The 26273-nt window shown below is 40.4% G+C and overlaps 1 protein-coding gene across 1 annotated transcript in view; it reads right to left on the bottom strand.

Moving 5' to 3' along the window:
- Window positions 1-1800: 1800 nt before the first annotated feature.
- The window catches only part of ANO1 (anoctamin 1), a 69702-nt gene continuing 45229 nt past the window's right edge, over window positions 1801-26273 (bottom strand). Inside the window, exons 11-27 of the mRNA XM_030949357.1 lie at window positions 23683-23747; window positions 23007-23141; window positions 21663-21823; window positions 18933-19015; window positions 17307-17318; window positions 16422-16493; window positions 13259-13333; window positions 11630-11831; window positions 10898-11009; window positions 10674-10731; window positions 10485-10585; window positions 10217-10362; window positions 8942-9094; window positions 7721-7773; window positions 5899-6083; window positions 4196-4301; window positions 1801-3276 (exon numbers count right to left, since the gene is read on the bottom strand). Coding sequence (XP_030805217.1) covers window positions 3016-3276; window positions 4196-4301; window positions 5899-6083; window positions 7721-7773; window positions 8942-9094; window positions 10217-10362; window positions 10485-10585; window positions 10674-10731; window positions 10898-11009; window positions 11630-11831; window positions 13259-13333; window positions 16422-16493; window positions 17307-17318; window positions 18933-19015; window positions 21663-21823; window positions 23007-23141; window positions 23683-23747 — 1980 coding nt within the window. The 3' untranslated portion in view covers window positions 1801-3015. The remainder of the gene's footprint in view (window positions 3277-4195; window positions 4302-5898; window positions 6084-7720; window positions 7774-8941; window positions 9095-10216; window positions 10363-10484; window positions 10586-10673; window positions 10732-10897; window positions 11010-11629; window positions 11832-13258; window positions 13334-16421; window positions 16494-17306; window positions 17319-18932; window positions 19016-21662; window positions 21824-23006; window positions 23142-23682; window positions 23748-26273) is intronic.

Raw genomic sequence — 26273 nt, 5'->3', positions numbered from 1 at the left:
ATCCCTGCTTCCCTGTTTTAAGTTTCTTTTTTTTCCCCCTCTGTTCCAGTAAGTCCTTTCTAGCACAATTCTGCCCCAAATTTGCTATTGTTAAAAGCAAACCTCTTTTTTTTGCATCCCAAATATGAAACAACTTTTAGGAAAAGTACCACAACCACAGTGCAAATGGTTTTCTAGATTATCTTACATCTAATGAGCTCATATGTATTATTTTGTCTTTAATAACTGACAATCCTACATGGTTACCAGCTAGACTGAGGTTTACCTGCTTCTGGTGTCCATATCCATTCCCTCAGGACAAAATTCCCACATTCCAAACTAAATTTCCTGACTTGGAGCATTAATATTTTCCATCCAGAAAAGGAGGGCCGGTGTGAAGCCTCATGCTTTGCCTTCTCACACAACAGTTAAATGGGAAAGGAAGAAAAAAATTGCAATCAGCAAGCGAGGTTTTGAGGCCAGCCTTGCTTGGACAGGCCCCTCAGGGCAGTGGGAATGTGACAGCCACAGTGGAGCCATTCTGCAGCCAAAAACTCCCTTTGTACTCCTGGAGATGGATTTCAGGCGGGATTCACTCATCTCCAAGCGGGTCTCTAAAGCAGCTCAAACTCCAGACCTACCTGGGACATTTTTAGGGAGATGTCTGTACATTCAGAGCACAAGGAGGATTGGGAACAGAACCTGTCCCACAGGAGAAACTCTTGGATATTTAAGTTTATTTCAAATAAGTGTTCAAAGAAAAAGGAAAAAAAAAACCCCAAAATAAAACAGATTTAGTATATATTTGCTTTTCTTAAAAAATGATTCCATGAAATAATTTTATAGATATCTGAGTAGTAATACAGATTTTTATATACAAAATTGCATTTCAAACAATTTACTGTACAAAAGAAAGTATAAGCAACTGTTACTATTCCATGATTTCAGCAAATAATGAAAAATTCAGATAAGTATGTGTTGAGGATATAGTTCCACCATTTACAGGAATGTCAGTATTAAGTTGGGAACACTTTCAGGTCAGTATTTACAGATTAAATCCCCTTCGAGGACGATCCCTAACATTTCTCCTCAGAATAGGTAGTTTGGCTTTCTCCTGGATCTTTTGGGCTACCAAGGAATGAGAGGAAAAACAAGTTTTCAACAAAAGGTGTGGACAGAATTCTGCTTGATTTCTCCCCAGTCCTATTGCAGTCAGTGGGCCTGATCTGGTAAACATTTACTAACCAGGCATTACATTTATGTGGGAATAAATCAGGCAGGATTCGGCCCTACAGCAACACGCTATCATAAGTTACAAATTTTAAAAATAGTGACATTCCTGCAAGTCAAAATACAACAGAAACAAGAGTTAACAAAATATAAGCCCTTTATTAATAAAAATCTTTGGTTGGATCAGTATTTTAAATAAGCTTCAAGAATATTTGGTTAATACCACTTTCTTTCCTTCCACATAATTTCTCTTTTGGTACCTTCTTTGGACAGACTACAGAAAAATATCAAGTTTATCACATACTTTAAAACAAATAAATATATCAAAAGCTATATATGGCATTCTTCTTAGAGTTCTAGCAATAATCTTTAAATTAGTTTGGCAAAGAAAAAACAAAAGAAAAAAAGAAATAACTAACCTCTTGAAAACAGTTTGGTTTTGTAACAAACCATACAGTAGTTAGACTTTAAAGAAATCTTTCCTTTTTATTTTCTTTTTCAATTTTATAATGCAAGTGCCATGGACAAGACAAAGCAATAAAAGAAATTAGGTTAATTGCACCAATATTATTTGGAAGTGCAGTTTATCGGTCAACAAAGCAAAACAAAAACATATTATGCTTAAAAAGAGCTGTACTGATGGGATTTAGCTAGTCATGGTAAGTAAGGATTTCAGACTGATACTTTAGGGAAAAGCTCCTTGTACAAAAGACAGAGGATTTTAAGACAAAAGAAAAGTCCTGTAACTAGCTGAAGGTCTGGTCCTGTAGCCCCAGTGCAGGCAAAGCTTCCACTGAAGACAGCAAGTGGGATGCATTTGGGATTGACTCCCCTGGCACAGCCTCTGGACAGTGCCAGCCAACAGCAGGAAGTCTGTGGGAAAAGCTGGCTGTGAAACACGGGTGCAAGCACTCCCTTGTCCTGCTCCAGAGGGCTACAGGGAAAAGCCAGGCTGGGGCAGGGATGTGCTGAACCATCGGGGAAAAGGGAATTTCCTCAGCAACAGCAGCGTGTGAGTGCTTGGCAGGGCAGTGAGAGTCACTGGAGCTCTCTGTGTGCTCATTAACTCAGGGCATTTAACAAATGCTCCGTGACCATGGGCCTGCTGGGAGGATCTCTGCAATTGTGCTGCTGCTGCCAAGAAAGCACTGCCCAGAATCCCTGTGCTGATGTTTCCAGAGGCAGTGGTGCCCCAGAGAGGGTCTGGGGGACACAGCAGGCTGCCACAAGTCCCTCTCCCACATCTTTGGGACTCCAAAGCCCAGACTCACAAAGCTAAACCCAGTCTTGGGAAGCAAGTCAGTCTGGTAAGGATTTATGGAATACTAGGGAATACTGATTTTGCATATCTTTTAGCAAGTTACCCCATGGACCTTCAAACCCAGCTTTCCAAAAATAGTTCAAATTAGCATTATTATTATTATAATGACTTCAAATTTACCGTTATTTCATTAGCTAATTGAAAGGCTAAGATCAGATTCTCAGAGAATATCTCCAACAAGATTGTTCTAAGTACCTGCATTTCTTAATGCACGCCAACGTCGATAGTGCTACCTCAGGATGAAATACAAAAACTCCCTGCATTACTGCTTGTGCAAAAGAAAAACAAAAAACAAAACAAAACCCCAACATTGTCAGAAATAGAACGTGGTCCTCCATGTTTGCAAGAAGGGCATTTCTCACAAAGATGGGAGCAAAATGGCAGCACATCCTTCAACATGCACTGGGGTGTCCGTACTGGAGTCTTGCCCTTGGTGCCATGGCTTTTGTCTCTGGAATGCCCGACAGCCTCAGCTCCCTCCTCGCCTAAACGTCCAGAGGATAGGAATGGCAAGAGGACAAGCTCCCACTGCGGCTCCTCGAGAGCCTGGGGCTGTGGTTGTTGCAGTTCTCCCCTTTTCTCTTGTCCTTGTCTTTCCAGGTTTCCAGCATCTGCAGCTTGCCTTGCTCTTCCCTCATGAAGACCTCCACCATGAGAACTTTCTCCTTGTGAATCTGCTGACTAATGTCCTTGGGAATGTCTGGGATAATCCAGTCAACAAACTCACTCATGAACATGACCAAGTTCTGAAAATGGAGTTGTGAGAAAGTGTCAGTGGGGCTAAAGTAAAGGGTGGCAGCAGGGAAAGGAGAGGGCACTCAGGAAGGAAAAATGAAGAGAGGACAATATTTGAGTTGGACTATGGGACCAAATTCCCCTCAACTGCTTTGTGCATGCTAGAAGTAGAGAAATACATCAGGTATTGATTGACCTCTATGATTTCTGTACCAATCCTGACACTGCAGCCACTTAGAAATCCAAAGGAATTTGCAGCTGGTGAGTGGCTCATGAGATTTACATCAGGAAGGCAGAAGCAAATACAAGAGGTAAAAATGGTAAAAGTTGGTAAAACACATTCCAATTGAATTTTTCTAATTGAAAAACCTTGATTCAAGGAAGGGGTGGTCTTTCCCAAAAAGATAATTTTTAATCAAAAAAAACTAATAAAAGTTTTGAAACAAGTTATTCAGATAAGGCAGACTTAAAACATTTGTGCCACAACAAGCAGCATCACTGCTGTGATTAAACAATGTATTTTAAGGACAAATTACAAGATTTTTGCTTCTTATTCAGATGCAAATTAAACCTGAACTTGGAAAATTTTGAAAATCTAATTTCTTGGCTAGCTCTAAAAATGATTTTGGGTTAAATTTATGCTGCTTCAGTGAAATTGTTGATGTCCTATGGGAGAAATTGGTGGAAGCTAATTAGTATCAGCCTTGTGCTTTGCTGGTCTTTAAGGTCATTAAGTTGTTCTGCATAAAACCAGTTCAAGGAATCCCTGGGGATGAATTTTTCCACTGAGGATATACCAATGCCTAGTTGGGTGGGACAAAGAGGGCGATGAAAATGGGCAAATTTCTTTGGCTTTTCCATAAAACAACTGAGAAAGAAGGTATTTCTTTGGCCCAATAACTTATTTCCAATGCCTGCAGTGTCACCTACCTGGAAAACTATCACAAATGCCAATCTTGCTGCTAGGACAGCCCAGAAATCCTTTGAAATGTCATATTTGTTTTCAGACCAGGGGGGTTCTCTATAATCTTTATACCTGCAAAACAAGACTCAGTAAATCAGGGGTGTAATTCAGAAATGTTGGCACTGGAAAGAGTTATTCACAAACAGTCAAACAATAAATGGAACTGTCTAAAAGAAAGTTCATTGTATTAATCTCTCAGAAACAAGACATAGATGAAACTCTCCCGCAGCCTTCAAGTTAGCCTTAAAATTAAAGGCTAATTCATCTTAATACCCTCTGATTGCTACATATCAATTTTGCATAAGACAGAGTAAACTACACAGCTCATGTGATTTATTTTAAGATAGGTAAAAAGGCAACATCTATTTTTCAAACAAATTTTAAAGACAAAAATACTGATTTCAGATTCATAGAACACATTTAACGTGATTAGCAAAAGGTTGAAACTAAATTTTGTCAGGTGGAGAGAAGAGAATTTTTCCTTAGTATGGCTTACAGAAAATCTATGTGTTGATAAACAAGACCAAGAAAAATACATTAAATTCAAAACCACAGCATCCTGTCAATATTTTGAAAGAATAAGGGCTCTGCATTTTCAAATTATTTCGAAATCCTTGGGATAAGGATGGGATTGAAAGAACACAGAGGCTGGGAGTGGAAAGCAAATAAATCTGGCATTTTGCTTTTGGACCATGATGCCAACACTTCCATTCTGTGCTGAAACATGTTTGCCAGCCTTGCTTAACCTCTGCCCAGAGCGCAGCAGGAGGAAACCAGGAGAAAGTAAAAGCAAGCAAAGCTACTGCAAATGCAGTTTGGGTTGGTTTTGCTTTCATCCCTGAGCAAATTTTCTGTTTAGAGGTCATTTCACCATATTAACTTGTACTATTTAAATGCATAAAGAAGATAATATAAAATAATATGATTCAAAGGCAAGGTTTTTTATTTGGTCAGTTAGTGTGATTTTTTTAGTATGCATGTATCAAAGTCATCTTTGTTTCTTTCTCCCCTGGAATATCTCTTCCTTCCTTATTATTCTCTCCCTCTTCCTCCCTCTGTTTTCCCCTTTTCAGCTTTGCTGGTCTAAGTGCTTTCACTGTCAGTTCTAAGAATATATTAGCTGAAATAGGTAACCATAATTTTCCGTTAAACATGAGAAGAATAGATATGAATTGTCACAGGTGTACAAATTTCTCCTTTGTGATGACACTATAAAGAAGTCCTAAGTTCCAGTGCAGATAAGGATGCTACTGCTCTCATTAGGAATTGGGAACAGGACAAAAAATTGGCCATGGTCATTATATCATGACATGACATCAGAGTGACATAATTTTCTTCCCTTAAAGCACCATGGTGCTGTTTATCATTATTTGTCTCCTTTCCTGGAAAAGGGAATCCATAATAATAAAAATCTTTGCATGGACAAGCACTGAATTTAACTAACAATAATCTCCATCTCCCAAAATAAGCAGTAAATCATATTCAGGTCTGTGATTACTTAATATGTAAGCAAGATGTTCAAGGCAATGGATCCATCTGATATAAAAGGCTAGCAAGATGCTAAAAAGGTATTGAAAATACAAAGAATCTGCCCCAGGAATGTAAGAATTTGCCACGTTCTTAGCCAGCTGTGAAAACATTTGGCGTTAGCGATTATTCAAGAGAGTACCTGCATATCTGAACCTCGTAGCCAAGATCCAGGGGGTCATTAGGAGCTGTTCCTGCTTGGAAATCGCTGACATTAAAAGAGGATAGTGTATGGTTGACGAAGCCATGCATGGTGCCATTCTCACTGTACATGTACAGGTACACGAGGCGTGGAATGAAGTCGGATGTGAATGAGATCACAAATGCCTGAGCCACAAGAGTAGAGAGTGAGCGCGGTACCCAGGCAGAGCTTCACTTCATCACATCCTCAACCATGACTTGCCCAAACTACTCACACCACACTCAGGGGAGCCTGAGGGCCCTGAGAGTGGAGCATTCACTGCACCAGCAAGGGATTGTTCACTGCACCAGCAAGGGATTGTTCACTGCACCAGCAAGGGATTGGTCACTGCCTGCTCTCCTGAGGTGCAGCGCATTCCCTGGAGCAGAGCCACGCCAGCTGAGGTGTCTGTGTGAGTGACAACCTGGGCCCCCAAAAAAGGAGCAGCTGTACCCCACCAGCACAAGGGGAGAGCTATCACAGCTCTGCTTCCCTGTGTCCCTATCACAGCTTCTCCCTATTGCCTTGGATGAGGTCCAACTGATTGATTTCCAGCTGCTTTTCCATCCTGCAAACAACCCATGGTGATTCGACTTTTCAAAGTCTCATTGCATTGCAAAAAAATGCTAATTGTGTGTGGTTCTTAACTTCATCAGGATAAAAGGATGAGGAGACTGAGCCCAGTTTTATTTTTATGGTCACAAAATTGCATTTCATCCAGTTATTTAAAATTTTCTGAAAATATCATGGGGAAAAGGCACGACAGTCAATTGGGCTGAGTTCCTCATGACTTTAGCCTTCCTCATTTATCATCATTATGAAACATTGCCACTGGCATAAATCTCATGTACATGTGGAACAAACAGTACAAAATGTTTTACTTATTTTATGGTCAAGAGGAGCAGTACATTGATCAAAGAGGGAAAACTAACACTGGGTATTGATGAGGAAAGACTACACAGAACAAAAGAGAAAAACAGAGAAATTATTTCCAAAGGAAAAGAGGAGAAATGGGAAGGACAAAATAAGGCAGCATACCAAAAGAATGGGTTTGCCATAGCACAACAGAACCCTGGGGACAAAATGAAGGGATTTCAAGTCTGGATAATGTAAAAAAATCCCATGGGAGTTCATAGCCATGTGGCCATACAGAGCCTCTGCTTTGCTGCACTGCAAACACGTTGAATTTCAGCTGGCCTTTGTTTTCATCTTTCCCTCAGCTGGAGTGCAAGGAGGATGATCATTGTGGATGTCTATTAATATAGAATAGTGCAGAACTACATGCATTAATATATTAAGACCTGCTAAATTTTTGTGAAATGTTGAAATAAACTTTTTTCCCAGGATTATCCAAGCTCTCTGAGTGGAGGCAATGCAGCTTGAGGGCAGATTTTCGATGGAGGGATTCTGCACTCTGAGGAGCTGAACTGGTTCTCACCTTACCCAAAATAGCACTGAAATTAAAAAATACATCTTATGCTACTGCTGGTATTTCAAAAGAGTAAAAGTAAGCAGCTGTGGTCATATTTGTTTGAAGGACAGAACTGTTTCACAAAAACATTCAGGGAAAAAAGCAGCAGTGACTACTTAGTATTTTATATTATTGCTACTGCCATCACAGCTTGAAAATAAATACAGCAACTCATCCTCAAATATTTCCAAAAATTTCTCAATCATATACTTTCACTTGATTGAAGGGATTTTGTACTGAACTAAAACTAATGGAGCAGAATGGAAAAGCCAGCCTATTGAATTCAAATTTAATTCATGCTGATTTACTTACGTTTATGATGACAGCAAGCTTTCCAATACCTCTGAGGATATTATACCAGATTCCTGAAGAAGGAGACAAACATGTAAATGCTGCTCTAGTCCTTAAAATGAGATAAATTACATCTTCAGTTAACAGAGTTAGGAGCATGTATGATTGTACTAAGCTAGTTATATTTTAAATAGAAAAAGAACAAATTATAAATAATTAATTTAATGGCTTGTAAGCAAAAGGAGCCCAGCTATGTTTTGGCACCTATTTTTTTGAGGTTTTGAAGAATGGGATTGACCTGCAATGAATTGTAATTAACACATTCTCAGGAAAAAAAAAATCAAACCCCCACCACAATCAAAAAAGTCAACATCACCCTCCCAGTCATCTCCACCAGCAACCTGAACCTGCAGCATCAAATCAGGGAGCCACAAAACAGCCCCAAAGCAAAGTCATGGCAAAACATGATGCATCCTTCGAGTCTAGGATGATCGTAGGGCACAAGGATGAGCCCAACAAAAAACTCTGCCTGTACTGCAGTAGAATGAACTTAAAGTTTAATAACATAAATTTCTCTGCTGTTGCTGCTTGGCTCTGTAACAAGGACAGCTATTTTATTTCTACTTTTATTTTCATTTTAATGAGTTTTTAATTCATAAGTAATCAGCATTTGGGAGAAGCAGCTCCCTCATTACACCTCATTACAGACACCTGTAGGTGTGAGCCCCCTGTAAGGGCAGGACAGGGCTCTTGTCCCCACACAGCCACAGAGCCCAGCTCCATCCACTGCAGTTTGCACCCTTCCGACCTTCCTGCTGAGAAGGGACAAAGGGATCCATCTACCCACAGGCTTTTGAGTCTCCTCTCATTCCCAAGGGTATTTCTGAGGCCAGTGCAGAGTTGTTAAATGCGGAAATTTTTGCTTCTGCACAAAAACTGCATTGCCAGGAAGGGCTGTTGATGTCAGAACAGTGTGAGATATTTTGCAATTGCATTGATCATTTTGATTTAAAAAGTCATAATATTTACTTAATGAAATATTCATCTGAATTTAAAGCTATGGTCTTCCTATTTTTAAGGTAAAGCCTCAATAAATTATGACAATTCACAGGTAAGCCACAGCTGAATGTTTTGACTTTTCCTATAAATATCTCCCTGTTATTGAAACTAGCTCAGCATAACAGTATCCTGCCATCAATCCAGGAATAAACAAACAGGGATACAATAACAATATCCACTTACCTATATCCTTTGCTCTCACTGCTACCGGTCTCCTCAGCTCAGTAACAAATTTTTTGGCATCCAGACGGATTTCAATGATGTTGTTCAATAAAGCAAACAAAGGTGCCAGCGGGAAGGAGGCAACAAACAAAGTTACAAACCCAAACTGGATAACTGGAAAGAAGAAGAAACCATTTCAGTGCCTGTTGTTAGTATTTACCAAATGCACCCATCACCACATCAGTGCCAGCCCCTAAATTCTGATGAGGTGATGACTTCTGCGAGACTCAATCCCATTTTCTGTATCAGGCACAGTTTGCAAGATGGCTGCTCTGTTTGGGTATGGAAGGGCCAGTTGTCACCTTGTAAAAGGCAAGGAGATAGTAACCAGAAGGATGGGGAAGCTCCTTAAACAATTTTTCCATGGGCAAAGCTGTCACAGGAGTCACCTGAAGGAGTGGGATTATGGCAGTGACCATGTTGGCTCTACCAAAGCTTGCCATGTTCCACCTGGCAGGTTTTGGGCTTTCACTGGAAGCTTTGGAAAGGACATGGCTGATTCCTGCCTCTGCCAAGAATAACTTGCTTCCTATAACCTGGGATCATGTTTGCTTTTTGTATGGATGTCATGCTCATCCTGGTACTGCCAGTGCCCATCTTTCTCCTGTTACTTCCAAATGCTGAGCTCAGTAACAGCATATTTTCTTATTTTTAGGAACTGGCAGCATGGCCATTCAGTTTGGCCCACTGAATTCCCATCTGCTTCAAGTACTCTGAACATCAAGGTCACCAGATATTCTAATTTATCTCACTCAACCTACTACTTGAAAAAAAATTCTATGCGATCTGTCAAGTACAACCAGATCTACAGATATGCACTGCTCTCAGAAGATTTAGTTCAGATATCAGATAAAAGACTCTGGTGTGGAAATAATCAAATCTGAACTAACTCACTTCCAGTGAAGGGTTCAACTGATGGTAAAATATGCCTCACAATCTCAAGTAGATGCCACTTAATCATTTGCATTTGAAACTTGACAGTGATGTTACATGGCTTTAAAGAAAATATCTAAAATATCATTCTAAAGTAAGGGCTTGCAAACAGCAGAGAGCACAATTCAGCCCTCCAGCAGCCAGGGTTGGCTGAAACATGCTCCAGTCCAAGACTGCACACGTTAATAATTCAGCTATCTCATATCCACTGTCTGCTGAATGTACAGTTCAAAAAGCTCAGCTCTCCATCCCAATTAGTCACAATAATTACAGTTTAAAATGCCTTCTTTCCACCTCACTCACTCATTTCCATGTACTCAGGGGTGAGTCCAGCGAAGGGCTCCAGGTTATAGTCCACTTCATAGCGCTGCTTTTTCTTCATGTGCTCTTCATGGTCTAGAGAACGCCGACGCTTCAATTTCAAGTATCGTATAAACTTCTTCATTTTTCTGAAGGAAATGGAGACAATTTGCTGAGCACTCCATTCTGCTCACTCAGTGCTCATTTCTCAGTGGTTTTGTATTACCAGGCATGATAATTAAAATAAGAAAGCACAGAAGTTGCTACTTACGGGATGCCAATCTCAAACAAATTGTTCTGGATCAGCTGCTTGCCCAACATGATAATACTGAGCTGGATACACAACTCCATTAGGCAACCTCCTGGGGCACACTGGGGTGGACAGAGGAGAGGTCAGTCAGAACATCTCCTCCACCCCATCCAACCAATATGATCTCAAACAGGATAGACATTCAATTACCTCTTCCATTCGGAAGGAATGGAAAATGTAGACGTAGTCGCCTGGACGTCCAACAAATCTAGGGCACAACGAGTTAAAAACATCAGACAGATTTTATACTTTTAATATTTGATTCCTAAAGTAATTTATGTCATACTCCATGCTTCTGGGTGGGACCACCTAATGTTTAGTCCTGAAAAGGCCTCCAAGAAGCTGAAACCCTGAACAGCCCTTCCTTCACTCACCGGCCTTTGAAGAAAGCCACATAGAAAATGGGCGTGTAGGCGTTGACAAATTTCAGCAGGAAAGCCTTGAAAATCAGCCGCTCCTCGAAGTTCTTGTCAGTCTTTGGTACCTCTGGAACCAATGGGACATGGATGAGAAACCTTACGGAATTATCCTACCTGGAAACATTTCAAGGTCTTATAAATGTGGTTTTTGGAGAACATCATCACACAATTTGTTTAACATCATTTGTTTAAAAGCAGCCACTCCTCGAAATTCTTGTCAGTCTTTGGTACCTCTGGAAGCAATGGGACACGGATAAGAAACGTTAAGGAATTATCCTACCTGGAATCATTTCAAGATCTTATAAATGTGGGTTTTGGAGAACATCATCACATCATTTGTTTAACATCATTTGTTTAAAAGCCACCTTTTAAACAAAGGGATATATATGTATGGCTGCACTGAGGCCAGTGGCCAGTCTGCTGAGGATCCCAGTCAGACACATTAAAATGGCAATTACAATTTAGTTCCACACCTGCCTGACCTTCATGCCAATCATTTGTAGGTGTGCAAAAACTTGACCTGAAAAGATTTCTGGACCTTTGGTTACTAACAATTTCTTGGAAATAATAATAAAAATAATAAAGTTCCACGGTGAAATTTTAGGCACAAACGTGTCTACTCATGATCCCCAGTGATCTGGGTGCTCAGATTTGACCCCCTTGTGGTGAGCTGAGGTTCCAACGCACCGATCTGCGTGAGCCATCTGGCGATGCAGCCGTACACCTCGTCCAGGATGATGATGACCACCAGGTTGATGATGACGGCGGTGGCGGTGACGGTGACGCGGACGCTGGAGCGCCCCGAGGGCGTGGAGCTGATGGCCAGAGCAGCAGCTGTGGAGATCCTGTAGATGATCACCCCGAACACGATGGCGAAGGTCAGCCCAACCTGCCAGGAAGAATCGCCCAAAACCTTACCAAAGGTTTGCCTTCGAACGCTTTGTTTGGGATTTAGAAATAAACTTAAAAATGGGATCTTGGGCCACTCCCCAAGTCCACCCAATACTGCATTAAGGCCTTGATAAACTGTGGGAAAGGAGCCCCTTTTTTGCTTGAAAATCACAGGAAAAAGAATGGCACCATGATGCCACAATAGTAGGCAAAAGGCTTTTTTTTTTAAAGGCACCTAAATGTAAACTCCATGCTTAGCATCATTAAAAAATACTGCATATTACTAATAAATAAATAAATTCTAAAATACTATATATTACTAATGAATATAAGTAATAATTGTAATTAATATAAATACTAATATAAAAAGTATTAGTGGGCTTGCTTTCAGCCCTGACACCAGCAGCATATACACACGGTGTTTCCTTTGTGATAAACACAATAATTTGTTTAATTGAAATAAATATTCCAAATTTGAAATAAATACTCCATTTGAAACAATGGAGTATTTCAGCTTTACTCTACATACCAGCCTTCAAATCCCTTAGACAGGCTCACTGTGCTCTCATAGTCACAAACTGAAATTAAATCTGATTAAATCAACACACTTCCTGGCACAGTAAACTCTCTCAATTTTTCATTGCTTAAATAAAGGAATGATTTTAAAATGTGATTCTCAAAAGGTACTTATTCTTCAGCTGAGCATATGAGATTTGTTGCATTTCTGTTCTCTGAAAATGCAGATATTTAAAAAACTCAACCCTAAACCAAAATCCCTACACCAAAAAACCAAAATAATTGACTTAGTCTGGGAAATTCTACCTTTGGAAAGGGTTTAAGCTTTTTTCACTATATCTGCCAATCTGTTCCATGACTTGAATTATTATGGTTTCTGTCAACATTTGCTTTAAATGCTGATGCTTTATCAGCAAATGGAAGAAGGCTGTTCTCATCAGTATTTTACCTTTTCCTTGAATTAAGTGCTCTGTTTGCAATTCTCCAGTTAGATGGTATAGCTCCAAATTTGACTGATTTATTGAAAATCATTGCAATTATGATTGCAACTGGCAATGTCAGTTATTTCCTAAAGTTTGATTATAAAAATGATGTTGGTCTCTACTTTCTGAGAGGGCTCTCTGTACTTTTTAAGCTTCATCCCATCAATGGTGTGGGAATGTCCATTTCTGTGCCCTCACTTTCCCCTCCCCTAGTTTAGTATTCTTTTGTCTTTATTGGAGAAAGACAGCAAAGTAGAAATTCAAGCTCTTGCAAAGATTTCAGATCATAAACCAATAAAATGTTTGAATTTTTTCACTGGAGAAAAGCCATTTTGAACTATATCCACCTGCTAAAGTTTCCTATCACTTCTCTTCCATACAATGATTCAGTAATAAAAATTTTCAGGTTTTGCCAGGTGATGCTTACCATGAAGATGATGCCAACAAAATTGGTTAAATAGGCTGGAAAACGGTCCTTCCATGTCAGCTTCTCTTTATCCGTCTAAATTTTTTTTTTTGTGGGGAAAAAAAAAGGTACATTTGATAAAGAAGGAGAGTGTGATTCTGCACATGTGATGAAACAGAGAGGGGGAAGAAAAGGCTGGCAAAACCACAACCAGTTAGAAGATGCAGCCACAGTGTTTACAGTCACAATTCCACACAGGCAAATTGTTTACTCCGTATCCAGGTTCAGACTGGTCAAGTGCCTGTGCTGGGAGTATAAATAAACCAGATTTTTCTGTGTACTTTTTGAAAGAAACATGCAAATAGGCTGTCATAAACCATGAAGTAAGGTCTCTCTTGCTGTTAAATATTTTCTTTTGCTTTTCCTACAAAAATCCCCCTCCTTCCTCCCCCCTTCCACAGTTAATATTTGCAGCTCTGCTGTTGCACCACTGGCTCCACTGAAATACAGATTTAAGTATTAAATTAATTCATACTCCAGAGTAGCTCCAAGGTGAACACTCAGTTGACAGGAAAGATTAAGTTTTGGTGTGTGGAAAGACTTAAAATTCATTTGATATGAGTGACTTTTAATTTTACCTGGCTATTCCTATGGTATTCAATGGACTACAGTAATAGGAATTATAGAAAGGGGACTGGAATGAGGTGATCTTTAAGGTCCTTTCCAACCCAAACAATTTTGTTATTTTCTATATAACACTGTATATTTGCTGAATTCCCTAAACCCAGTCAATCAGCCACTGCCTGAATTTCGGCTACAAAATATTAATTTAGAAGAGCATTGCTCCTCTGGAGTCCTTCGCAAACTTGGATACCCGGAATTGTTTTGAAACACAGAAAATCAACAGCAAAAGGAACATCTCAGAGGATGATGCACACGTTGTAATGCACATAAAAATATCGCTCAAATTCTATTTTTATGACATGCACGTTGTATCAGGGAAGTGCAAGCAGCTCTTTCAGCACATGGCCCATGCTCCTCTGCAAAACATAAGATCCAGGATGGGAAATCTAAGATTAGCCATGCAGTGCCATTCCCAACTCATGGAGCAGTGTCCCAAAAAATGCTGAAGGAATGAGGTGAGGAAGTGGAAGAAACCCAGAACTGAATGTCAATATTAAACAAAGGTTCAACAGCCAAAACCAAATTGATTTGTGTCTTCCATAATTACTCATAATTTGAGTTTCTTCATAAGTTTGTATAAAAAGAACCAATTTCACCCCAGCCATGACTTTCTTAACTCTTTGTCTCCATTTGTTTGCTGTCTCTTCTGGAAAATATCGGTGCTTCTGATGGGCAGTCAAAGGAAACAGAAAAGGGTCGGGAAATATGGCATTACAAAGCACTGCTCAATTAATTCCAGTAATTAATTCCATATTCTCTACTGACACAGCACTTTAGCACAATTGAATGCTCTGTTAGCCTGGTTAAAGCTTTCTGTTTCAGCTTTAAGTTAATAAAATATAACAGCAACAAAAGATAAATGCTTGCCCCAAATCCTAGGGAACATCAGGCAATCCTGCAAATGATATTCCCTTTTTAATATAGGATTGTGCTCTGCTTTCAATTTTATGATGTGTAAAGAATGTGCAGATTTTTTTTTCCTTTAATTTTTTTTAAATTAGACTTCTCTTGAAAAAGCTACAAGCAATTTTGGTTTAGCTTTAGATATTTTTCTTTAAGAAGGTTTCCAAGTGTTACAACTGTCAAATTTGAACTTTAACACACTAGATCCCAATGAAAGATAACCACCAAGTCTTTCAGAAAAAACCTCTTTTTCTCACGTTTCCCAAATTAGTAACATCCAAATTGAACACAGCCCAAAAACTTATAAATAGTCTGCTTAAAAAAAAAAAATCCTTTCTTAATTGCTCAACTTTCATTCTCCAATATTAGAGGGCCACCATTCATTAGTTGTCTGATTAGTCTTCCACATTTAAGATCTGAATTCAGATTCTACTCAAAAGTAGAGCAAGTTACAGGTTTTTAGTGGAATACAGTAAAGTCTGTATCCAAAATCCTTTACCCAGCCTATCATAGTGCAGCAAGCCAAATTGTTTCTCTTCTGCAAGGGATTTTAAAAGGGATTTAATTTGCTTATGGCCCTGAACCACTTACATACAGATCCTATGATTAATGGGAACGCACCACCAGCTCTGTAGCATCTGTTAAGAGGGGCCCAGTGGTACTCAAGCATAAATTTATTTTAACATTCATCTATATGTGCTCCCCTAAAGAGTGTAAATGTTATTGCAGTTGTATTTTCACAGGGTTGTCATAAAATCCCAATTTAGGGAACAGTTTCACGTTGTGGTGCCACTGGCAACAGACACAAGAGTGGAAATTCTGCCAAATTTTATGTGGGAGATTTTACCTTTCCCAATAAAACCACAGCACACAAATGGCTCAGTCCTTGCAGTGAAGGGGGAATAACCTCAGGTAGAATGGGGGCATCAGTGTGCAGGGGAGAAAAGGAGCTTTCCCAAATCACTCTGCTGCTGACAGGAAAGGAATTCCAGCTCCAGTGAAAGGGCAGGGAAGCTGCTTGTAGGACTGCACCATCCCTTGCCAGGAGGCAGATGCTCCTGGGGTGACCTGCAGCACCTTTCTCACAGTGACACAAAGAGCAAGTTTAGAGCATAAGTGAGCACTGCCTCATTCAGTGGGATAAAAAGGGGAAGCTGTGGTTTTAAAAGGCAGAAAGTTATTGCCAAAGCTGGAATTTGGCGTGGAAATTGGAGTTAGTACTCTTCATTAATATTTTTATTTGCAGAGAAAGTCCAGCAAGACAGAGAACTTCTCCTGAGAGGCTTTAGGTACTGCACAGAACAAGATGGTTTGTAACAGTTTTCTGAAACTTGAGTTATCAGTGTTAGAGGAGCACCTCTTTGATGAGGCTCTGTTAGTTTCCCTGAGCCACACCTGAATCTAATTAGTAAAGTAATTTCTAGATTTAATCAGGTCTTGTGCCTGGCAGATCCTGAGCATCTCATGTGTGGAAGAAGACACCTGGAATTTAAACACAGTGAGCATTGACTACTTTTTACCTATTTAGTCTTGGGTCACTGCCTGCTGTAATAACCTTCTTTTTCATAAGTGAAACAAATGAAAATTTTTACCATACCTCTTTATGTTTGTGTTCTTTTCTCAATGATTTTTCTAAAACTTTTGCTTCATATTCTGCTCTTGGATGATCCTGTGGAAGAAGTCATATTTAATAAAAAAAGCAAGACTTATTTTCTCTATCAGCTACAGGTGAACTCTCTGCAGGTTGATTTCCTGATGATTTCTGAGTTTTCTAACTGAATTCCAATTCACTTGGTATGTCATTCATGTCGATTGATAGTTGACTATAATTAAAAAAATGTTAAGTCCTGTGAATACAGGAGCAGCTGAAGAATGATTTGGACAGCAATGTGCAGTGCTGTGTAGATTACACTTAATATATGAGATATGCAGCACAACCTGCAGACAGCACAGCTCATGATGCTTGGATTTTAGTTACCTCTATTTTTGAAAAAAGTTAAATATCATTAACTAATTTCAGTGATCCTCAGCTCATGAGAGGATTAATTTTCTGCTGTAAGTATGCAAAATACTTGTCTTTGGGATCCCATAAAATTGTCAGTTGGGGTGTTCCCCTAATTCTGTCCAGGACAGCATCCACAGATTTTCTGTCTGCATTGCAGGAGAAGGTGCGGGAAACACTTGGAAGTAAGAGACAGCCAAAAGACTGAGGAAGATTCATGGGTTCAGAATTCCCGACAATTACGCATTCATAAAAGAGTCAGAATTCAAAATTATGCATTGGATGGGAAACAGAACGGAGCTGAAAAAAGTCTGAACAAGTGGAGAGGGGAAGGGTGTAAAGGCAAAGCAATCAGTGGGAGTTCCAAAGAAAATCTAATGCTTGAAAAAGGAGAAATGGAGATCAAAAGATGGCATTCATCAGTAGACATGGAATAAAAAAGGTAGGAGCGATTTGAAAAAAAAAAAATGTTTTCCAAACCTTGACTGCCTCCTTCAGGAAACCAGAAAAAAACCACGAAAAACAAGAAAAAACAAAAAACAAATAAATAAAAATTTGATTACTGAACTGTTCCAGGTCATATTGTATTTATAGATTAAAAGTTACATGAAACAAACATAGGTACAGTGGATGGTTAGACACTACTGAAGAAAACCCAGTCTATTCATGTTCTATATTAATTAACATTACTGCAAGCATTGTGTGAACCTGGCATCCCTAAAAACACCAGAAAATGAGATACTTTGTGCTTTAGCATTTCACTCAAAACCCCAACCGTTCAACATGATTTTAGCCTAAGTTTACCCCAAATCAGCAACAGGAGAACCTTAAATTCTGTGAAAAACCCATGACTGTATTATTTATCAGTGACCACCAAAAACACAGAATAAAATATATGGAATTGACAGCTGCTGGTTTGGCTGTGCAGAGCTCTGGACTCAGACATGAAGCTGCCATTGAAAAGATACACTTAATCCTCTTCACTTTCATGGATGCTAACAAGTTACCAAAAATAAAGGAGCATATAGTGTCCAGGAAATAAATCCCTGTATTCTCCCCCAGTAAACAGGTATGGATGAGTGTAGAAGCTGCTGGCACAGGGCACCTAAATATATTTTGGAGGAGATAAACATATTAAAGTGAGATAATTCCTACAGAAAGGCTCTGGGGGCGAGGGGAGCGATGGCAGTGCCAGGCTCAGCGAGCTGCAGGGTGTCAAAGTCAGGAAGGGCTGCTGAGGTTTGTGTTTCACGTGAGCAGTATTTGTTGTGTGTCTATTTAGGACATCTAGAGACGTGACAAGGGAGGTCATACTTCTTTTAATAACAGCAGCAGGGCAAGGCTGGGGGCTGGGACTGTGCTCTGCTCTGGGAAGGGGTCTCCTTTATTTTCTGTAAAGTGGCAAAATCAAAGCCAAAAAGGTGAGAAACAGTTTCTCAGCTGACTGAGGACTTTCTCCTCTCTTTCTAAAACTTCATTGATTTTGAACATCTTTTTTTCATACAGATTTGGGCCTTTTCTTCTTTATGCTCTTCAGCAGATTTAGAATAAACCTGGCCAGAGGTATTACTTTTGTTTTAGCCACTGCAAAAAACTCCACCACCTCCACACCGTGTCCCTCCCCATGCCTCAAGCCCACATGTCTGGCAATGCTTTCTGAGGTATTTTCCAAGTCAGGGCTTGATCCTGCATCGTTAAAGTTAACAGGAATTTTTCAGTGCTTTTTTTACAGCACTGTAACTTTATCAGCTTCAATGCACTCATTTCTGATTTACAGCAGTGTGTGATGAATGAGGTCCTTGGCTCTTGGCACCCTGACTTCAGCCCAGCAGAAGGTCTGAGCTGTATATTCCATGCCTACACTGTTAGGTGTGACCCCACACTTCAAACAGGAAAAAAAATCACATTTTGTGGCTATACAATTATGTTCCCATGACAACAGGACCGGACTAGTCATGTCTTTGCTACAAAAACCTCAAAGGCTTCATGTATAGGGATTTTCCTTCCTCCTGTAGGATGGAACCCTCCCAGGAACATGAGGTAAAGTCTGTAAGGTCAGGGCAACAGCAGGGTGGAAAGCAAAGAGTCAGAACTGAAGGGACAAACCTCCTCCTCTTCAAACCCAGTCAGGTCCCACCTGTAGTTGAGGCGCATCTGTTTTCTCTTCCAGTGCTCCATAAAGGTGGCAGCTGAAACAACAGTTTAACATGTAACACAGATTACCACAGAACTTCATTTCTGCTTTCTTTTATTTAACAGTTAGGTCTGGCTGGGAAACACTGATGTGCCAGGAACCAAATGTTTTATCCAGGTGAGCTGAAGAAAGGGCATTACATCCACAGCTCCACCTAGGAAGATGCCTGCAATTTTTAAGGGGTCTAAGAAAGCCAGGCAGCCAAATTTATTTAAATATTTGTATGTGTGACTAATAATATTATTGGTCTTCAACTGTGTATTGTTTCATTTGTGAATCCAAAAAACCTGAATCTTATCTGTACAAAATAGGAACGATTTCACTTGTACTGATGGCAGAGTTATTCCCTCAAGGACATCATGATAAAGCATTTTTATATCATTATAATTACATCCACCTAGTGGTCACAATAGAGTGGTTGGCTCTAATCTTCACACTCAAACCCAAACACTCTTGTGAAAGTGTGAAAGAGGAAGCCTTTAAGAGTTTTAATCATTAGAAACCCAGCCATTTTCTTTTTGATGGAGAAGGCTCAGAGAAAAAAACCTCGTTAAAGCAATTCTTGAGTCCCCATGAATGATCCCAGTCTATATCAGTCTATCTGCCCCTGAGACCGAGCGAGTTCTCAGAGGACATATTTAGATGCTGGGAATACACCAGTGTTGTATAATAAATAAGTGATTATGAAAGAGGCAAGTCTACCAAGAAATGGTGTTCTCAGGGGAGCTTCCCACAGTGAGTATTAACAGATGTGCTCAGAAACATTCATATCCAGAAAAAACAGAGGCAGGGAGAGGGTAACAAAGTTGAACAGAGAGGAAAGGACACCCTCTTGACTGGAGCGAGGCTGGGGCCATGACATTCATTCGCCTTCCAAGCGAAACTTTCATGTGGAAAAGCTACAGCTGAGCCCCTTCACAAGCCACAGGCTTCCTGTGAATCAGGGTGACCAGAGCTGCGTCTTGAGAGGGTCCTTGTCTCGGGGACCTGGCATTGCCTCTCCTCTCCTCACAGTTCTCACACTGGCTGGGGGCTGCAGCTTCCATTTACAGCCAGAGATGTGGAACATGACCGAGATGCTGCTGGAAATCCTCCCGTGGCACTGACTTACAGCAGGGCTGAAGGAGAGGACAGTGTCTGGAATGCTGGCTTGTTCTGGGAGCCCTGGGGGAAGGTGCCAGGCAGCTGCATCCCTGCTCTGCCACGAGCACCTGCACTTTCCTATTTCAACCATACATGAATTTAACAACATGAATTCAAAACTGTGTGGGGAAAGTTCTTAGTTTTCCAGTTGAAAAAGACCCTTTTGAAACAATGTTTGGTTTATATGGGATTGTACCACAATAAAACTTTGTGCTGACTCCAAAGAGCTTGAGAAGTTTGACATCCCATTCCAAAACCCTGTCAGATTTTGTGCAGGGCCCAGAACCTGGCTTCTGCCAATTTGCCTTACTTTGCACAAGAGTGTAAAAACTGGATGAAGAGACCCGTAGTTGCTTGCTGTGGAAAGGGAGGCAAACTTTTACTTTTTGGACAAGAGGATAACATGCCAAGATCCATGTGGGTCTCCCACTAATGGTAAATGAGGGAGACCAAAGCCGACACTTGACTTTCCTTTGTGGTACCTGAGAATAATGTCACAGTGCTGCATCTAAAACAATGTTATCCCAAATACAGATCCTGGCCAAAAATCAAAATTAAATTATACTGAATTGTACTTAAATCAGTTCAGATGACTGGTAATGTACAAACAGTTCCCTAGGTACTGGAAGAGATAAACACTCAGGGTGTATTATTAGAATGAAATATAATCCAGAACAGGTAATGTTAATTCACAACAAGGTGTACAGGGGGGCTTTGTGCTGCTCTCACTGCTGCTGGGAATATGTGGCCATCAAAGCTCCTCTCCCCCAGAGCCCATTCCTGGAGCAATGAGGTTCCCCATCCCTCCCCCAGCAGGGATGGGAGAAGCCCTCCATAACAATTTCTGAAGACATCCTCACAAAGATGTCATGAGGGGGTTCATATTTTGACTCAAATGCCAGAGACATGCCCAGAAAGGGCTCAAAGCATGAGGGCAGCATCAGGATCAGGAAAAATCCCTCTGCACCACTGTTCCCTCTTCCCAGCCTCCTTGCATGATGTCTGCCTGCTGATAAACCTAATTGCATCTCGCAGCACACTCAGGAATCAATGTTGGTTTGTCCTGAAGACACTAAAGGCCATTACACTTCCCCCCCAGAGCCCTCCCCTCAACCCCAGAGTACATTAATACATTTCTTCTGTAATGTTCTAAAGTGGAAGCTGGCTCTGCAAAGAGATTTTTTTTTTTTTTGGCAAGCTGTGCAATCCCGTTAATGAAATTTTGACATACCACGCAGCAGTTTTATGACAGATGCTTAACAATTTCATTTGCTATTCAGCTTCAGCAACTTTTTGAATCTTAGCCTCCAGTCCAGAATATAAATTTGGGCGTGACAGTTTCATGGGAAAGAAAAAAAAAAAAAGGAAGAAGAAAAAAAAAAGAGAAATTCTTTCTATCATTTACTGCCTGTGTATAAATATACTGCTTTATCTCCTCTGTTTCTTCCGTTGTATTTTTAATAATTAAAAGCTTAACAGCAAGGCATAGATCTCCTTACCCCAGAGAGCCATGAAGACTGAGAAGAAGACAGTTGCAGGGTTATCAAACAGATGACTTGCACGGGCAGTGGCACAAGCAGAGCTCATCTTCCAGTAACTGCACGTTTTGTCACACAAGGGACACATGGTGATGTTGTTTCTCTGGTCACACATCTCCATACTGCAACAAAGCCACAAGAGAAGGGAAAAGCATGGTCAGGATGGCTCCAGCTTTGTGCTCTGGTGATCATTTTTGGACAGCAGCTGCTTCTGTAGGATCATTGGATACGATCCTACACCACTGCAGGGGCTGAAATCCTCCCTCCCTCCCTCCTTCCTGCCCCAGAGTCATAAGGCTCTATGCTTTCTACTCTAAGATCTTACAGAATAAAATAAATAAAAATAAAATAAAACACTCTTGTTTTATCTACAGTGATAGATAAGGTACAAGGGAAGTGCTGAACATCAAGAGACTGGAGTTCAACCAATTTATCTCCTCTGTGCTCCATCTGTGAAATAGCAACAGTGACCCTCCCTTTGACTTTCTTCAACTGTTGGAAGCACTACAAAGCAGTCTTAATGAACAAAAAAAAAAATTAAATCTATTTTTCGGTACCCATTATCTGCTCTGTTATTCAGGGCTGGTGCTTGTTGTACAAACCATGTAATTTGCATCTCCAGCTGATGATGCATGCAGGGCGAATAATGCAAAATCAGAGGGCTTTAAAAATGTTTTAATACAAAACTTGCTGAAAGATTAAAAGTAGGAGGACATCCAGATTTTGTTGACGTGATCACAGTAGCTTATTTGAGAGATGCATATTCTTGATGCATCTCTCTGTCACACAATGCCCTCCTCAGCACTCTGTGCTGGGAAGCACCAAACCCCTCAATTAGCAGAATTTTGCTGGTTTGTTTTAACATAATGATCTGAGTTTGGGAAAAAACCCAACCACCTGAGCAACCGGCCAAGAATTATTTTTAGGACATCAAAGCAAACTGCCCAAGTAATAGTAACAATGAATGCTAATGAGATAGAAATGGGCTGCTCTGTGCCCTTGGGAGAGCTCTGTGCCTTACTGGAAGCTGAGATCAGGGGGCCTGTGGAGGTGGATTAATTGAAGCACAGCTTCCAAAAGATGAAGTGTGAGAATGGAGAGTTTTAGGACCACACTATCCTGCTGGGATAGATAGATAGGAATGGGGACTGGGGTGAAGGAATGTGGGCGGCAAGACCCAGGAACAAGAAATCCCAATTTCAGCTATGCCTGGCCTAGATATACTGACAAAATATTTCTAAAGCAAGGCAACTTTGAGCTTGAAGTGCCCTCTAACAGCCATATCTATTTATTCATCCATTTTACCTGGGTATATTCTCATCCACAGTTGCACAGCCATAGAGGAAAACGATAATCCCTACAATTGAAGCTGGAATGAGCATTTGTGTATAAACTCCCAGCCAGGCAAAATATAGCCCGATCTTCTCTCCAAAGTATTTTCTGAAATACATTTAGAAAAAAAGAGAAAGAAATAAGAGAGACATGTTTCGTATTTCTTAAAATATAACGTGGCTAAAATTATGAATCACATCTGGATTAGGCATGGATGACCTGTGGGAATTTTTTTCTTCTCAGAGGACTCTCTTTCTCATGATGCTTGGAGTCCATCCAGAGATACAGGCACCCTGAAAACAAGTTTGTCCCACTGGTCATTTTTTGCCCCTACTGTGTTTCTCCTGCAAATTGGTATCTTTGGACCTTCTGTGAGTCAATCCTCTTCAAAAGGCACCTCATTTTCCTCAGAGAGTCTTATTACAAGCAAACAAAATTAATTAAATTATACCCCCTGCAAGCTTTCACTCTGTGTGGGATATATCAGCATGTTCTAAACTCACAGAAAACTCCTTTTCTCCCAGTGAATTTCCCATTCTCTGGAATCCCCCCGGCGTGAGGGGGCACTGAGGGTAACATCCACCCAGGGGCATGGGGCATGAACATCCTCTGCCCCATGGAAACTCCATGGCCAGGGCTGAACTCTCACCTCACCAGGTCGATGGGCTGGTATTTATAAAACACCCCGTAGCTCGCCCACTCCTCACACAGGAGCTGGAAGACAGAAAGGCACGAGAAAGATGAGAGCAAAGCACCACCGGGTTCTGCCCTGGCCGCTGCAGGCCCCGCAGGCCGCACCACGCCGGCGTTTCGGCCCAACACACGCAGCCCGAATTAAATATTAAAAGTAAATGTGATGGTTTGGCATGCTCCAACAGAGAGATGGATTCCAGCACGTTGAAAGGCTCTTCAGCAGCTGGACTGATGGACACCTAAGCAGAGACAGGGACAGCAGTGCTGATTTTGTAATCCATAGGCCCAGCCACCCTCTAGGGGAAGAATCTTCTCCTGACATCCAACCTCAACCTCCCCTGACACAGCCTCAGGCCATTTCACTATAATTCAGCATCCAGCAAGAGGTGCTGGGCTGAGGTGCCTCAATTTAAAATTTTTCTTCAGCTTAAAAACCACAAGAAGCCAACGATTTCCACTCTTCCTTTTTGTCAGGATATGGGCCAAGGAAAACAATGATCCCCGTTACTGATTTGCAAAACTGAATGCTTCATAAAAATAGGTTCCTCTGAGACCTTCAACTTATCCTCTGTTTTGTAAAGTATATAAATAGTGCTTCTCAAACCTCACTTTCGTCCCTCATTCAATTCAGCCAACAGAGTGACCAAGAGATGAAACTCAATGGGGAACAAAGACTGAAACTAGTACAGGGAGGGCAACAGGATGGATCTTGTTCCTTGACCAAACAGGATGCCATTCCCTAAACTCCAGACTATTTTATCATGGGAAACTTGACAGATGTCAAACTCCTCAATTTCTTCAGCAAAAAGAAAAGGGCAGACCAGAGCCTGGCCACTACCCATGCCCATTCCTTCTGCTCACACTTGATCACAGAGAAGCCCCAAAGCAAACCATGTTCCTACAGCAATTTTGGAAATCTCCTGCCAAACCATTAACAGAGAAATTTTCCAAGCTGAACTGCTGTACTTATACAAATGGCTTGACTCATTAAAAAACTCAAAAAACCAACAAAGCAACTTCTCAGCTTTTACAGAAATATGACGTCAAAAATGTAAATGGGATGTAGGTTTTCCCCTCTACAAACCAAAATCATGAATCATTATTAATTTCCTTACAACAGTAAGGAAGGAACTGAAACTTAACAGCAGGCCTTTGTTAAACAGCAACATTCTTGCAAACTTTATTTTTATTCTGCTTTAGGTTTCTTTCAACCACATTTTCCAAAGGTTTAAGGCCAACTGCCTATGTCTGGGAAGCAATTATTTGGGACACCTCAACATCCACATGCAGCACTAGCTAAGCCCTTTCATTCTATATATATATTTTTAAATTTAATCTTTAAAACTAAGTTTATGCTGGAAATTAGATTCCTTTTCTGTGATCCAAGCTGGTCATCCATATCAGGAAAACACTAAGCTGAGAAGATTTTGCATCAGTGCCATGTTTTAGTTTTGTGCAACTTGAAACTAGATTTGTGCCTAAAGTACAAATGAATTATCTCATTTACCCTGACATTTGTCAGCCTGATATTCAAAGCACAGCTTCAAAGACATGATTAGAGGAGATCAGCACACTAGACCTAAATATTTACTTCATTTCTAGGCCTCAAATCTTTAATTTTCTTGTTAAAAAAGGCACAGGCCTGGTCTGGTGCTGGATAAGATTAAAGAAAGCTTCAAGAAACCAGAAGACACATGCCAAAACACACCAAAAGATTATTTGATGGAACTGAAAGTCAAAAGCCAAGGTAAACACTTCCAAACACACAATGAACTTGTGAAATTAGTGAATTTGTGAGCTTTGAGATGTTAGTAATGCAGAAGATAATCTGGACACTTCCAGAAAACACGGACCTTCATTCTATTTTTAGTTGAGTGATGTGTTGCTTAATAATGAAAAGACAGATGTGTGGTATTTTTCACACAAATCAATAGAGGGAGGGAAATAACATTCACTGCCTTTTGATGAGCCATTTGCACCTGAAGGACCAGCACACTGTCAATTTTTGGAACCTATTTTTATGCATAAAGCCTGAAGGTCCTTAAATCTGCTTTTCCTATGACCTGACTGTTCAGAGCATTTCTTTGGAGAAAAAAAAAATAAATCACAACACAAACAGGAAAAGCAAAGTTTCAGGAGTGAAACCCCAGCATAAACAACACCCAAATTTAGTAGCTCCTCCTGAGAGAACTGGTTGTCACCTCTCCAGTTTTTGTCTGATGCACAGACAAAAGCCACCCTTCTTTGGGGAAGTGTGATGGGGATGATGAAGTCACTAAGCTTTGAATTTAAGAAATCAGCGTTTCCACAAAGGGTGGAAAATTTGGTTTTTTGCTCATACTTCCTTACTATAAAGTATTACTTCCTACTTCCTTAGGAAAAGTACTTACTTAGGATAATTTCTACTTGTTTTACCACAGTGAACAAATGCTTTTCACTATACAGACAATAAAACCACAATTTAAAGCATTAACTTCAGCAAAAAGTGATGCAATGCCTCAGTGTACACCCACAGGACAGCTTCTAGCTGCAGAGCTACATTAAAAC

This window comes from Camarhynchus parvulus, chromosome 5, assembly GCF_901933205.1.
Source record: "Camarhynchus parvulus chromosome 5, STF_HiC, whole genome shotgun sequence".
In the NCBI taxonomy this organism is placed as follows: Eukaryota; Metazoa; Chordata; class Aves; order Passeriformes; family Thraupidae; genus Camarhynchus; species Camarhynchus parvulus.
This window is presented reverse-complemented; position numbering and strand designations above follow the sequence as displayed.